We start from the raw sequence: 15,951 nt of genomic DNA, 5'->3' as shown, positions 1-15,951 counted from the left end.
TTTTTCAGCTGAAAACATTCCATATGTATTTCACGACCTAGTACCCTCTTATTATTTTTCTCAGCCTATCATTTTAACATTACTCGACCTAAATCGTGTTTGTGTGGATTTTCATAGCAGAAGAGCAACAGGTGCTGAACTCTCCCTCTCATTCTTCTGTTAGGGACATAATGAACAACAAGGTGTTTTACCAACACCCCAACCTCATGAGAGTTCTGGGCATGCACGAGACGGTGATGGAGGTCATGGTGAATGTGCTGGGTACAGAGAAATCACAGGTAATGCTTTACTGAGCCAGAACCTGACTCTCAGGGCAGGAGTACAAATCTATTGACTCAGTTTTCCCCTGGGAAGAGGAAAAGATTTCTACAGATCCAAAAGGATGCAAGAAGGGGACCATTGCTGCTAGCGTAGGGTACAACCAGGAATTTATACCAGTTTTCCTGAGATCTTACTTAAATTGAATGGCTTCTTTTTGATGTTTTTACATGTATGTATATATGCCATGTGCATGTATATATGTTAGTATGCTCACATGCATGTGGATGTACATGTGTAGGTGTGCATGCACAATTATGCACATACATATGGAGGCCTGAAGTTGGCATAAACTGCCTTCCTAGACTGCTCCCCACTTTACCAACTGAGACAGGGTCTTTCACTGAACCCAAACATCACAAATTCAGATAGTCTACCTAAACAGTTTGTTCTGGGGATTCTTGTCTCTGCCCTCTGAATGGTGGGATTATAGACGAGCCTATTCCTACCTTGCTTATGAGGCTGATGAAGATCAGAACTTCAGTCCTCGCACTAGTGCAGGAATCATTTTATCCACTGACTGATCTAGACCGCATGACTTCTGGAGGCAAAATATGGAGTATGGTTTCAAATGTTGCTGACTCTAGGGTGCTACCATCCTAGAATCCTAAGTGGTGTTCTTGTTTTATTCTGTTGCTGTGATAAAAATACTGACCAAAAGCAACTTAGGGTAGGAAAGGGTCTATTTGGCTTATACTTCTGGGTCACAATCCATCATCTTGGAAAAGTTAAATTTCTTCACAGAACCCTGTACCATCTGTATGCCTCAGTGACAACAGATTTCAGAACTGTTTCTTAGAGCTCCTCCCATGATTCTAAAGGGCGGGGGGGATTGTCATCTTTCTAGGAGTCTGACATTGTTTTTTGAGCATTGTAAGATCCCAATAAGCTAGAGCTTGCCATAGAGATGCTAATTGCTTCAGTAATTGGGAAGGCTACCAAATCAAGTGGTGAAGGGTTGCACCTCCATGATAACTTATATGTATCTGGTGTCAAGTGCCTTAGACACTGGTAGAAGAGCAGTGATTGAGGTCACATACTTGGGACGTGTTCACAGAAACAGGACATGGTACCTTTCAGACTTTCTTAACTATGGGGACCACCCTTGGCCCTGAGAACCCAAGTTTTAATGGACTAATGGGCATTGTTTTCCTATGATCCCCCAACTCTGTTTCTGATATTACCCTTTAGTGATGTACTCACTCCAGCTGGAAACAATGGTCGTGTGGTCATGCACTTTCGTCGGACATGTAGGGAAGCAGGTTATAATTGATAGATGTTTCCCTTAGAAGGAAAGATCTTGAGGACTGTAGCTAATTGCCAAGATTTTTGGAAGCCTCATTCTTAGGCATTCTGTCCCTCTTACAAATGTCTTAGGGAGAAGAGGTGTAAGGAAAAAGTCCGTGTTCCAAACAGCTCATAGGTGTGGGACTTCAACCTGAAACTCCTTTAAGATTCCACTGTTCACGAAGGCCTCATGATAGATTCTTCTCTCTAATACTTCCTGCTTCTGCCCACAGATTGCCTTCCCCAAAATGGTTGCTAGCTGCTGTCGCTTCCTTTGCTATTTCTGTCGAATTAGCCGGCAAAATCAGAAGGCCATGTTTGAGCATCTAAGTTACCTGCTGGAGAACAGCAGTGTGGGCCTAGGTAGGTGTGGCACACCTTATAACTTCCACCTTTGGGCCCAGGCAGTCCATTCTCCCTCCTGACTACTTAAGAGAAAAAGAGAAATGATCAACATGTATGCCACGATACATGTAAGTGCAAAACAAGAGACAGCCTGTCCCCCAAAAACAAACGCATAAAAACATGTCTGTGGTCTCCACTTTCTCCATAGCTGTTGCTACCAACTCCCTTTGGTGACTGAGTCACTCTCCTCTCTCTGGGTCCAGTGGCCTGGAGTTTATGAAATGCTGCCTGGAATGGAGGAAGTGCTCTGAGGACAAATTCTCTCCCAGCCCACTCAGCTAATCAGTGAGCAGAGCTCTTAAGACCAAGGCCATGGATCCAATCCTTTCTTGGCAAGCTGGCTGCAGGATTCATTCCTGGCCACCAGCCAACCAGCAAATTCTGCCCTTAGCTGCAGAGCAGCCTGGCCAAGAGCAGCTAGAGATAAACAACATGATAATGGGAGTGGATAAACAGCAGTTCGGCACCACTGTGAGAAGAGCAACTCACGTTGTTTCTCCTGGCTCCCCATGCTGGACAGAAGCCAAAGGATGAGACATAAACAGACACATACACTTGAAATGTGAAATCTCACTTCTCTTTTGTTTATCAAATGCAACCGCAGGCGATCAACTTTTTTTTTTTTTTTTTTTTTTTTTTTTTTTTTGTCACTTGAAGTTTTTCCTAATTGTAATCTAGGAGCCGAACAAGCCAAAAATAAGGATCAAAAACAACATTGGTACACTAATGTAACTGTATGAACTTGTGCTGTTTGAGACTATTTTTAAACTCCAAGTAGTCACCCCCAAATTTTCCAAGTCCTTTGGGCCCAGACCATAAAGAAGCCCCTGAGTCTTCAAGTGATCACAAAATGCCAAGAAGTTTTGTGTTACGAAGGTACTTGAAACTGTGTAGTCCCAACCCATTCCGTAGCGTGATTTTGTTATAATTAGTATTCTCAGTTGTAATGAATGTGAGACAGGAGAACAGGACTCTTCTAAAGTTGGGCTGGCGGCCCTCTCCGAGAATTGCAGCGTGGGCCAGGTTTCAGTGTATTTGCTGCCCTCTCCTGTCCACATATAATCACTGCACCCTTAAATCCGACCTGGGTAGCCTAATTGCTCTGCTTCTTTTTGCTCCATCCTCAGCTTCCCCATCGATGAGGGGGTCCACCCCACTGGATGTGGCAGCCTCCTCTGTGATGGACAACAACGAGTTAGCGCTGGGCTTAGAAGAGCCGGATCTTGAGAAGGTAACTGGGGAGACAATGTTATTTTTCTCCTAACTCTGTTGCAGCCACACAGAGGAAAAATAAGCCAACACCTAGGTTTCCATTCAGATCCATTTCATAGTGATGAAAATGTGGTATAATATGAGTGGCTGGCACCACCTGGTTAGGCCCCAAGGATCACGTATGAGCGAAGAAAATCAGCATCTTAGACGTTTTTTGTTTTCTTCAGAGGTGGAGGCCCCATGACACTGTTCTATATGAAATATCACTGGATCCCTGTGGTTCCTAAAGAAAAGTTCTGTGTGATCTAATTCATGAGTCCACATATGAAAGAGATCTAACAGGAGGTTGTAAAATCGTCGTGCTGACCACATGCACACTGCTGCCCCCTACTGGGATCGTGAATACCAGGCCGATCTGCACATGGTTGATAAAGTTGCAGTGCCCTGTGACTTAAAATAACCACTCTAGAAAGTTCTCCATGCTTGATACCGAGTATTCTGTACTCAACTTCCCAGCAGTGCTGCATTAAGAATTAATAATTAGGATGTTCAAGGTTTATAGTAAAGAAAATGTCCAGAGTGGGCCATGGGGGGACTTCGGTAAGTATTCAATTGGAAGTTTTTCCACCATGCCGCTCATGGATCTATTTGCTTGACTGGATAGCTGATAAGATTAACAATCTGTGTTCTAAGTGCAAAGAAGAAGAAAGAGGTGGGCAAGGAGTGGGAAAAGTCAAAGGCCACCCACACTCTACAGTGAGTGGGTTTGAGAGCATGAGGGAGAAGAGCTGTCACTTAGGAAAGAGACAGCTGAGGGATGAGCAGAAGCTTGTCAGCTGCACTGCTGGGGAAATTTGCCAGGACTGTTTAAGGCTCAGCCAGGAAAGCCCACGTCTAGGACAGTCAGAAAGCCAAGCATGGAAGAAGCATTGAGAGCATGGTGAGGAAGGTGATGGGCGTGGTCAGGAATTGGACTCTATTAATAATAGAAGTTCATGCTCATAAGAGATGTGTCTGGCAGACCACACTCCGAGTGCTGCCCACAAGTTGACTCATGGGACACTCAGAACAAGTCATTTTTATTATTGTTGTTGCTCAGAAGTTATGAGCAAGGAAATGGAGGTGTAAGGAGTAGGTCTTGTCCTCAGTGCCACAGGGTAAGTGGATCAGAATTTGGCTCAAGAGCTGATGCTCGTTCCAATTATATTACAGTACCTCACTGGAGAACCATGAGAACCCACAAAGGCCCCCAGCAGGGGAGCAACACAGTATGTTGTGTGGTTTAGAAGGTTGCAATAAGGAAATTGACTGGAATAGCTCTTACAAGAGCTGGGGCAAGAAGAATTGCTAAGAGTGATCTTCAGTAATCCAAGCATGAGTGGGTGCTGACTTTGGTTAATATTGACACAAGCAGATGTGAGAAGTGTTTGAATCCAGAAGACCTGAGGAAGACAAATAGCAACCATTAGTCAAATATTGCTTTGGTTCACTTGCGGGCATGCCCAACCTACACCCTAAAGGTCACATGCAGCCAAGGAGGGGTGTGGATGCAGTCCAACACGACACTTCAGAAACTTACAATATGATGAAATTTTGTTTTTTTGCATGTTTGTAACTCAATTGCATAGCTCTTGAGCATATACTTTACAAATAACAATGTCCTGTTCTGGTGTAAAATTGTTAAGACACTCCTATAAGTTTGGTGGGGGGATGGCACAGAGGTGTCCTGAGGTTCCCAGATGGAAATGTCAACTGGGGAGCTGACTGCATACTTAGAGCTCAGGAGGGTTTTCTCAGCTGCAGACAGATCATGGAGAGATACTGAAGCCCTCTGGGTAGGTGAGATCCGTGTAAGGATGGGCCAGAGCCCTGAAGACCACTATCCACCCAGGAAGTCACAGAAAAAGTCAGCAACTAAACAACAGGAAGAACAGCCAAAGAGGGATGAGGAGACCCTAGGAAATATATCTGTGAGGCTGAAGTGAAAATTATTTTAAAAATACATTTTCCTTTGTTCCTTCTGAATAGTATAAGAAGGCTCAAAGAACTTGGGTTGAGAAGGCAGACAAGAAGGAAGCAGTGTGTTATGATTAAGTTATCTTGACGGTGATGCCCCATCTATCTGAAGTGCCACACACACAGGTAGACGATGTCACCAGTCCTGAAGACCCTGTTGGCACAGCCAGGGCAGAGAATAGTTGGCCGGAGCTGCAGAACCATGTCCAGTCTGTTAAGATGAGATGATAATTACCCACTAATAATCTCCTGAAGTTCTGTGTTAGGTCGTTTCAGATGTATTTAACCAATAATAAAGGAGGATCCATCATGAAGCAGGCAGACTACATGCCTGGGCTGTGTCACTTATTTCTGACTGGGCACACTTACTTTGTGGTGTAAGGGTATACTTATCTTCTGGGGCCTCTGGAACACATGCCCACAGATGGGGTGACTTAAATATCAGAAGTGAAATGTCTCAGTTCTCCAGTCTGGGAAGTCAAGGCCAAGGGCTGTCAGCTTTCCGTTCCCCTGAGGCTCCTTTCCTGGTTTACAGATGGCTACCTCCTTGTTGTGTCCCACAGGAACTGTCTTCTGCAGAAGCATCCCTGTTGTATCTTTGCAGAGCTGTGTTTCTCCCTTTGATAAGGACACCACCCTAGAAGGCCCCTTTCTACTTAGTGTCTTCTTCACAGGCCCTTCCTCCAGCATATCACAATGACATTCTGATATGCTGGAGCTTAGAGTTTCAGTGTATAAATTCAGGATGAAACAATTAGCAGAGGTCTTTGAGTTATTCATTTCATTTAGTTCTTTGGGATCTTTTGCAACATCCAGGAGATATTTTTAAGTGATAATATTTTAGGAAAGGACAAAATATAAGTAAAATTTTAATCACTTTGCCAAATCAGTAAGCATTGCTGTTGAATCTAATTAAATCCCTAATATATCACTAAGGTAAAAGCCGAAGTCGGGAAAAGGATCTTTATTTTAATTAATTTTCTTTTGTTACCATATAAAGAAATGTGTTTCATTTTGTGTGTGTGTTTGTGTGTGATTGTATTTGTTCTTTTTTGTCCCCCTCTTGCTCATCTCCTTCCCCCTCCCAAATAGTTACCCATCCTGCTTTCAAGACATGTATATTCCATTGCCTTCTCCTCTGGTCCCCTCTTCTTCCATCTCTGCTCTCTCTCTTCCCTCACACAGGCCTCTTTATACCTGTGTGCCTTACACATGCACATATACACAACACACACACACACACACACACACACACACACGCACGCACACGCATGCGCGTGCACTGCTGCGCCACCACCACCACCACCACCACCACCACCACAACCACACACATCACACACTACCACCACACACACACACATACACACATCACACACATACACATGCCATACATCACATACTCAAACGCAACGCACACACCACTGCCACCACACACACATACACACACACCCCAACCACATCACATACCACACACACATGACACACACCACACACACACACACATTACACATACACACACACACACACACACACTGTTATGACAGTTAGCAAAATTTTCTTCTTCTCCACATATACACAAAATACCAAAGTCAAAAACAGAGTAGCAATTCAATCTTAAGTAGCGGTTGGTTTGCTGGTATTTGTCCTTGATTTCTGGTGAAAGTAGGTAAAATCTGAGTCTTGTGAGTTTACAAGCCTGAGATTCACGATCTGGCAGTCTAGAAGCAAAGAGACCACTGTCAATCTAATTTTTGTCTTGCCTCTTTTTGGCCATCCCAACCTTAGCATCTTGGCCTTTGACGTTAAATGGCTGTTGTTGATTAAGCGCTTGAGTCAGGACCCCTGATTACCCAAGTGCCACTCAAAGACCATGTATCACCATGGTCAAGGGAACACAGCCAGCCTTGGTGCCACAAGGGGCTCTCTTGTGTCTTTGTAACTTTCCAAATGCTTATATGCTTACAAATAGACTATTTGGCCTAAAAATAAATAAATAATAAAAAACTTAAAAAGCAAGACCTCATGTAGGACTAAGCTACCTTCATGCTCTCTGTGTACCTTGAATTCCTGATCCTTCTGCCTCCCACTCCAGAGTGCTGAGATTGTAGGCATGTGCCACCACACCAGCTCACACACTTGTAAATTTCTTTTTTCTGGAGTTGGAGAAACCTGGAACCTGATCATAATCTTGTTGATTACTTGCAAGAAAATGTGGACTGGAGGTTCTGGTTCCAAATCTACTAAATTAAATACCCCAAAAAGAATTTGGGGGAAGGGAGACTGTGCTGCACTTGGACCCTTGATCCTGTTTCTAGAGCAAAAGGGCCCAAATAAGAAAAAGTGTATAGTTAACGTGGCAGCGGAAGGTTAAAAATATCCAGGCTCTCTCTAGCTTCTAGGAAAAAGGAACGTCCAGTTCCTAGAAATGCAGCTCTCATGGCTCTTAAGAGGCATTTTAGCATACCTCTTGGCCTTAAATGCATGGGGATTTTCTATTTTTATTGTGATAAAATGCACAAAATTTACTCTCCTCACCATTTTCAAGTGTACAGTTCAGAGTCACTGAAGCCTTTGATGATATTTCATGACCAGTACTACGTTCATCTCCATAGCTCCTTCCATTTCATCAGGCAAAACTCTGCCCACTTAGCAGTAACTCCCTATTCCTTCCACCCTGCAGGCCCTGGCAATTGCTGTTTTTCTTTCTGCCTGTGTGGTTTTGACTGCTCTTGCTATCTCATATGTGTTAAAGCCACACAGTATTTGCTTTGCATGGCTGACTTATTTCACTTAATGTATCCTCAAGGATCACCCAATATGTGGACCTAGCCTATGAGAAGTCCCTTCCTCTCTAAGGCTGATTATAGTGTATTATCTGCATATGCCATATTTTTCTTACCCAATTATCCTTTGAAAGATACTTAGGTTGCTTCTATATTTTTAGTAGTTAGGAACAATGTTGCTCGGAATTTGGATTGTACATCTTTCAAGACCTTATTTGTAAGTTTTGTGTGTAGATCCAGGAATGAAATTTCTGGATCATATGGTAATCCTATTTTTTTTATTATTTTTTAAAAAAACAACTATCCTGTTTTCCATGGTGGCTAGTTTCCATACTTTTCACCAGGGCTTACTCAAGGGAATCCAAGTTTTCTTTATTGAAACTTTTTTTCTTTTTATTTTCTGTTTATTTGCATTTTTTAATGTAGCAGTCATCCTACTGGGTGTACATGGACATTCACTTTTGTACTGTTCTTGGCAGGTGGTAACCTACTTGGCGGGTTGTGGCCTTCAGAGCTGCCCCATGCTTCTGGCCAAAGGATACCCTGATGTTGGCTGGAACCCCATTGAAGGGGAACGTTACCTGTCCTTCCTGAGGTTCGCCGTCTTCGTGAACAGTGAGTCCCATGTGCTCCATGCTCAGCATAGAATAATTATTAATTATGGCTTTATAGACAAAAAGGGCATCATTTCACTGCTTTTTGTCAGTCAATATAAAAGATTATAAAGATGGTTGGCAACTGGCAAGAGAACTCCCAAGGCCTGGTGGTGGTGGCTCACACCTTTAATCCCAGCACTCAGGAGGCAGGTGGATCGCTGTGAGTTCGAGGCCAGCCTGGTCTACAGAGTGAGTTCCAGGACAGGCTCCAAAGCTATACAGAGAAACCCTGTCTCAAAAACAAACAAACAAACAAAAAATCACCTCCCAAGAAGGAACAGGCCAGACAAGCATCAAGAGAATCTAGTGACAGATACAGCAAGAAACTTGCTGCATGAGCTTGGACTTGCCTTCTCTCTGTACCTCTTCTCCTATCACCTCATCTGTTTTACAGAGTTAATGAGTATGCACCTCCAGGACTCTAGACTGGTCTATGAGTTGGTGAGAGGATGAATGGATGCATGAGTGGATCAAAAGTACAAAAATAAGTGAATAGCTATTAAAGGAAGCTCAATTCCCAACAGGTAAAATATTATTACTCTCAGTACAAGCCATCTTATACTTGTAATGAATTCCCATTCTATCAAAACCCCTTCATCACACCAGGATAATGAATGAACATTATATAAGACAAGTGGACTACTTTCTTGAAAAGTAGATTGTCAACCAATATATTTTTGTTACAGCACTAATTCACTTGTATTCGCACTACAGCTACATTTCTCTGCTCTAGCAACTAGATCCACACTTCTCCACCAAAGCTGCTTCTTAGCCTTGCTCAATGATTTTCTTCTCTAAAGACCAGATTTGGTATATCCTCGAACAATCTGTTTTACTTTGTGTCCAAATAATCATATTCCGAATTAACAAAGAATTAATTAGTATATCAGGAGAGTAGAAAGATGGAGAAAGAAAGGAGAGAGAGAGGAAGGGGAATGGGGAAAGGAAAATTTTAAGAATTCAAGGTCTGAGGCTGGAGAGATGGCTCAGTGGTTAAGGGCACTAGCTCCTCTTTCAGAGAACTGGGATTTGATTCTCAACACCCACATGGCAGCTCCACTCCTGGGGTATTCAACCTCCTCTTCTGGCCTCTGTGGATACCAGGTGTGTGTGCAGTACAGAGACATACATGCAGACTAAATATCCATGCACATAAAATAAATAACTAATTGTTCTAAAATGTCAAGGACTGGAGAGAATCCTCAGCCATAAAGAGTGCATACTGTTCTTGCAGGGGACTATAGGTTCAGTACCCATCACCCACATCAGGCAGCTCATGATCACCTATAACTCTAGCTCCAGGGGATTTGACACCCTCTTGCAGCCCCCAAGGGTATCCACACACATGACTGTACACGAATGTATATATATATATATATATATATATATATATATATATATATATATATCTCCCTCTCTCTCTCTCTCTCTCTCTCTCTCTCTCTCTCTCTCTCTCTCACACACACACACACACACACACACACACACACACACACACACACACACACACGTAAAAAGAAAAGAACAATCTTTTTAAATTTATTTTTATGTACATAGATTGCATGACAGATTAACTGGATGAAAATAGGTTGAATTTTTTCATCTTATCCTCCTTCATAGTCAAGATCAAGAATTTTATAAATCCGTCAGTATAACTATCAGTTTGAAAGTATCCACTGGCTATGATCCTCTGTAGATTACATGAATTCCAACACTTAACTTCTGCTGATTAGGTACAAACATAATGAACTAAACTCTGGACCAAAACGTGTGGTCTGTCCCTCTTATCTTCGTGCTGTTTATATCTTTTTAGCAATATCTCTTTAGTACACTTTCATAATGCAACAAGTTCTAGTAAATTGGATACACTTATGAGCTTTAATATTTAGGATATCTCTAGAAGACAAGTACTGTATTTGTTTTAGGCAGAGTACGCCAGCTTCTGCTTTAAAAGAATTTATTGTCTTTCAAAGGAGAGTATATGTACACAGAGATCACTATTTTAAAAAATAAATAAATGGGGTAAGGCAAGGAGGGAGCACTCAAGAACCTTGAGAGGATAAACTTGTCCCTTTGAGATAATCAGAAAAGATGCTATAAAGGAGGCCATGTTAGAGATGAACCTAAAGTGTCAGGTTTCTAGAAACAGGTGCAGGAGAGGTTATCCAATCAGAGAGCGGCATGTACATGGCCTAGAGGCCAAAGCACACTGTTCTCAGTAAACAGTGATCTGTCAATCCAGAGGCTGGCTGTGTGAATGAGGCAGTAGATGAGGTTTGAAAGGTAGGTGAATGGTTGTAACACGAAGAACATAAATGCCAATCTGAAAAGTTTAGTATCAATCTTCTGGGTAGAGAACTGGGAAACCTTAACAGGAGACAGAGTGACAGGTACTACTGACAAATTCTCAGGTTGGAATGAATTATAATGGTGAAGATGGGGATGGATGGGAGGAAATACATTTGAGATTTACTATATAGCAGATAGAGATTACAGAGAAAGAATTGCTGGTAGTGGTGGTGGTAATGGTGGTGGTGGTGGTGATGATGATGATGATGGATGGATGGATGGATGGATGGATGGATGGATGGATGGATGGATGAACAGATGTGACTGTGTTAAAAGCCAAAGTACTAAACTGAAATTCTTCAGTGAGAGATTTGAAGGTAGGGAAGAAAGAAATCAGGATAAAAGAAGAAAATGGCTTAGTGTAGATCACAGTAAATTTATTTTAGGTCAAGTAATACTGCTTTTACTGTGTGTAATACTTAGTGATGCCCCTAAATTTGACTATTAGGATAAGAGATCAATCAGACAACAGATATAAATTGCATATATCTGCAGACAACTTGTAGCTGTAATGTTTTAGATGGTCTCAGGGGATTGTACAAAGAGAGTTATATGGAATTTTTTTAAAGTAATAGTTTTGAATACCTAGAAGACAAAGAATGTCTCAGTCATATTTATATGGGAGACTTCAGGATGGAAAATAGAACATCCAGAGTTCAAAATCAAAAACTGGCTATGTAAATTTAAACAAGTTAATGAGACTTTCCAACCTCCGCCTTGTTAACATATAACGCAGCAAAAATGATAACACATATCTCAGAGTTATTTTAAGGTACAGATGAAATAATCAACAGAAAACTTGGTTATCATGGTGTTACAAAATATAGTAAGGCCTACAGCTGTGTTATTTACCACTATTTATCATGTTCTCTACAAGAACTGTAGCTTTTGAAACTGGGAGACTAATAGATTTTTTGAGACTTCAAAGCACTATGTAAATCCTTACTATCTAAAGATAGTTTAAAAGGATACTGTGGCTACTTTCATGTCATCTGTTCAACAAAGAGATCCTCTGATCATTAGTGAAAGAGTAAGGTGATATAAAGAACCATGGTATAGGATATGAATGTTCATGATGTATGATGGTGAATGATGGTGGATAGTGATGGATGGTGTTGTAGATGATGAAGCTGTTCACAGTAAGTGATGGTCTTGGTGGATGATGATAGTGAATGATGGGTAGAGGAGTTCTTCATAGATAAAAGTGAATGATGGAGGAGAAGGATTTTGGAGAATGGAGTTTAGCACGAATCTTAACAGGTCTTATTAATAAAAACAAACCTGGAACCAGGTATTAGGGTGAATGCTGGAAGATCAGAGAAGCAGAACAAGCCACAGCCACCTCACCTTGCCATTTCCTCAGCTGATCCTGTTTCCTCAGACTGGAAACTTCTGAGTCCTCATCTGAATGGCTCCCAGCTGAACTGCTGCTCTAAAGCCTAAAAGCTTAACCAGCTCTAGTTCCTGGTTTTCATGCCTTATATATCTTTACTGTTTTTGAACTATTTATTTTTTTCCTATACTGTCTATACCCATTTCTTTTCTTTCTTAAGCACCTTGGCACATTTTTAAACACACTGTAACCTGTTTGGAGGGTTCTTTTTTTTTCCTTTCTTTCTTTTTTTTTTTTACTGGACCTGCTTTACTGAGCACCTGTAGCATTCTCTGACTGGTAAGCCAAACCTTAAACTTGACATACAGCTTTGTGCTGGCAGCTGGATCCACCCTGGGTTGAGTCCATGAGAGCCGAGCTGAGCTCTATGCCCCACCAGCCTGGCCAAGAGCTGCATATAATTGGGAGCTGTGGTTTTTGTTGTTGTTGTTGTTTTTGGTTTTTCGAGACAGAGTGTCTCTGTGTAACAGCACTGGCTGTCCTGGAACTTGCTTTGTAGACCAGGCTGACCTCAAACTCACAGAGATACACCTGCCTCTGCCTACAGAGTACTGCGTTTAACCAGGAGCTGCATTTAACTGCTCCAGCTCTAGGAAGTTGGTGCCTGCATTGTGACAGGCATTTTTATTTACCTTGTTGTTTCTACTTAACTGCCCACTTCTCGGGTACTCGATGTGCCACAGAGCCACACCTCTGTACACTGTGAGCATCTGTTTACTAGGAAGCCCAATCCGGTTTTTTTTTTTCTTTTTCTCATTCTTTTTTCTACCCCAGCTTTCCCAGGTCCTATGTAGAAATATGTGCCCCATGTTAGACACCAGAAAGATCCAACAAACTCTCAAAACTATCACCAACAATAAAGGACGGTTGTGAAAGGATAAATGTAAACAATGTCATTATGTATTCAGGAGACACTACAAACTAGGATGTTAAGAGATGGTAGGATACAAAGAATGTTTGAGATTGGTTAATAAAGGTTTCATACCTAGCACTTTTGTTACCCTTTCTTACTGATTAAAAGATGTGTGTGAGCTCTCCAAATCCAGTGCCACCATACTCATTTTCCCATTGGATCTCTTGGAGTCTCTATGCCTGACAAAAAGAAGGAAGTTAATCATGACACCCCTATTGGTGAAAATATTAAGTCCACTCCACGTAGTTAAAAGGGAGGATTATTTTGTGGGGATTATTTTATTCACTTACAAGTGAATGGATAGTTTACAGGGTCTGGAAAAGGTATCGCGCAGTCCAGCGGTGTTCTCTGGAGAACTCTGCAGGGTCTACCTCCAGCATTCAGGGTCCAGGAACCAAGAGAGCCGGTGCATCCAGATCTCGGGTCTTCAGGGTCCTCCCTTGGCCTCGCCTTGCAGGCGTGACAATTACCAAAGCCTCAATGGGGGTTGGAACTTCCAGATCAAAGCTGGAATGGCTACCCACTACACACCCCCCAAGAATTATATAGAGACATACAAGGAACTATGACTCTATCTGTGAAAACTCAAAATGAAACAACCCAGAGAGGGGTTTTAAGGAGAGAATGAGTGTGTCATTTTGCATGTCTATGACTCAGATATTTGATATAAACAATTTACTGGAGGAAAGGTTTATTTCAGTTCATGACTTTATAGAAATCAGTCCACAGTTGCTTGGCCTCATGCCCTTGGGCAGAACATTGTGATGGCAAGAAACTGTGATAGAGGAGCTTCTTCAGCTCTGGACAAACAGAAGCAGAGAGAAGTCAAGAAGGAGGCAAGAATGAGGGAGCGCCAGGGGAGGCCTCAGTGACCTTCTTTCTTCACCTAGACCTCACCTTCTAAAGTTCTAAAACCAAGCTTCTACACATGATCACATACAGGACATTTCATGTTTAAAAACTAGGATAAAAGATCTTTGACTCCGCTGCTTCCACATGAAGTGCAGCGTGCAGCAGATGTCCTCCAAGGTCCCTGTTGTGTTTGTTGACAGTGCTGAATATCTTGACAACAGACCCACATGTTCAGAATGTCATGTGTGTAGCTTTCATCAGTCATTTCAATAATAAAAATAGTGAATGAAGCTTGAGATCTAAGCTAAAATGGATTTTAAAACCGTATCTAAAACCTATGCCTCACCAACATTCTTCCTACAAGATATTATATGTCTGGCACTCATCACACATTAACTTTCATATTAAATAGATGCTATATATTCTGTCAAAATGCACATCAATTTAAGATTAAATCCTGATCCTCAGGCTTCCACTGTGCCAGTGGAAGGATAGTCCACCCTGCAGGACTTCATTTGTCCCTTCACTTTGAGATCCACAGGTATCCTGATGTTCTTCTTTGTCCTCTTCCCTAAGTCCCAAACTTACACTTCCCATTTTATATTTCACTAGAGGTCTAAGAAGCATGTTAAGTGCCATAAATCTAAAGCTTGCATCAATAATTATAACACCAAACCCACTCTTTCCCCAAGAATTTCCCAGCTCCTTACCTCAATCACCCATTTTTCAGACACACAAACCAAACAGACAGCTGCATTTCCCCTCATCTACATCACCTATCACTGAGTTCTGTTGATTCCATGTCTAAAATATTTCTGAAGTCCACGTGCTTTTATTTTTCTCCTATCTACTGGCCACATCCTATTCCAGGCTGTTTTCTTCTTCTACCCAGGCTGCTTTGTTGGCGTTGGATCCAAATTCTAGGGCTCTACTGTGCTAGATAGTTTTATGTCAACTTAACACAAGTTAAAATCATCTGAAAGGAGGACACAGGCCACTGTGGGTGCCGCCATCCCCGGGCTGCTGATACTGGATTCTAGAAGAGAGCAGGCTGAGGAGTTAGTAAGCAGCTCCCCTCTATGGCCTCTGCATCAGCTCTTGCCTCCAGGTTCCTGCCCTGTTGGAGTTCCTTTCCTGACATTTCTTTAGTGATGAACAGTGATATAAAAGTGAAAGCCAATAAACCCTTTTGTCCCCAACTTAATTTTTGGTCATGGTGTTTTGTCACAGCAATAAAAACCCTAAATAAGACAGACATCTGCTCTCCTATATCCGCCTGTAGACAGATTCATATTTATTGTCATGAGATAACAAGCATTTATTTATTATATATCTACAAGACAGCTGGCAAGTGCTCATGTCAGTCTATGGATCTGCTAGGACAGTTCTGTCCCACTGGGCTCATTCTGGGATCCAGGCTCTACTTTCTGGTTTAATACTTGTCCATTGTTCCCAGATCAGTGGCTAGAAGATATCAGGCTCAGCAACAGTTTGAATTAATGAGAAAATCAGCTAAGACTCTCTGACTTGCTCTTGTCCTGTCACAGTAGTTTACACACAGATCCCTAACTCCTCCCTCTCAGACCAGAAGCAATGTCTTCAGTACTTGCAATGATTTGATTTATGCAGGTCTCCTGGCCATATCAAAAGCATCATTTACTGAGAAAGATGTTTGGGGTCTTGGCCCACACCCCTACCTTGTGATACTCTGTTAGCTAAACATGGTATTTCTAGATTCCCTGCTGAACCCCATGTTCTATCTTTCTC

At 42.0% G+C, this 15,951-nt stretch overlaps 1 protein-coding gene across 1 annotated transcript in view; it reads left to right on the top strand.

Annotated features, from left to right (window-relative positions):
- Positions 1 to 15,951, top strand: part of Ryr3 (ryanodine receptor 3) — a gene marked incomplete at its 5' end in the record, with an annotated part of 626,824 nt that overhangs the window by 470,880 nt on the left and 139,993 nt on the right. The window contains 4 exon segments of the mRNA XM_037205092.1: positions 164 to 278; positions 1,839 to 1,968; positions 3,138 to 3,241; positions 8,501 to 8,636. Of these exon segments, the coding sequence (XP_037060987.1) occupies positions 164 to 278; positions 1,839 to 1,968; positions 3,138 to 3,241; positions 8,501 to 8,636 (485 nt within the window).

This window comes from Peromyscus leucopus, chromosome 4, assembly GCF_004664715.2.
Source record: "Peromyscus leucopus breed LL Stock chromosome 4, UCI_PerLeu_2.1, whole genome shotgun sequence".
NCBI lineage: Eukaryota > Metazoa > Chordata > Mammalia > Rodentia > Cricetidae > Peromyscus > Peromyscus leucopus.
This window is presented reverse-complemented; position numbering and strand designations above follow the sequence as displayed.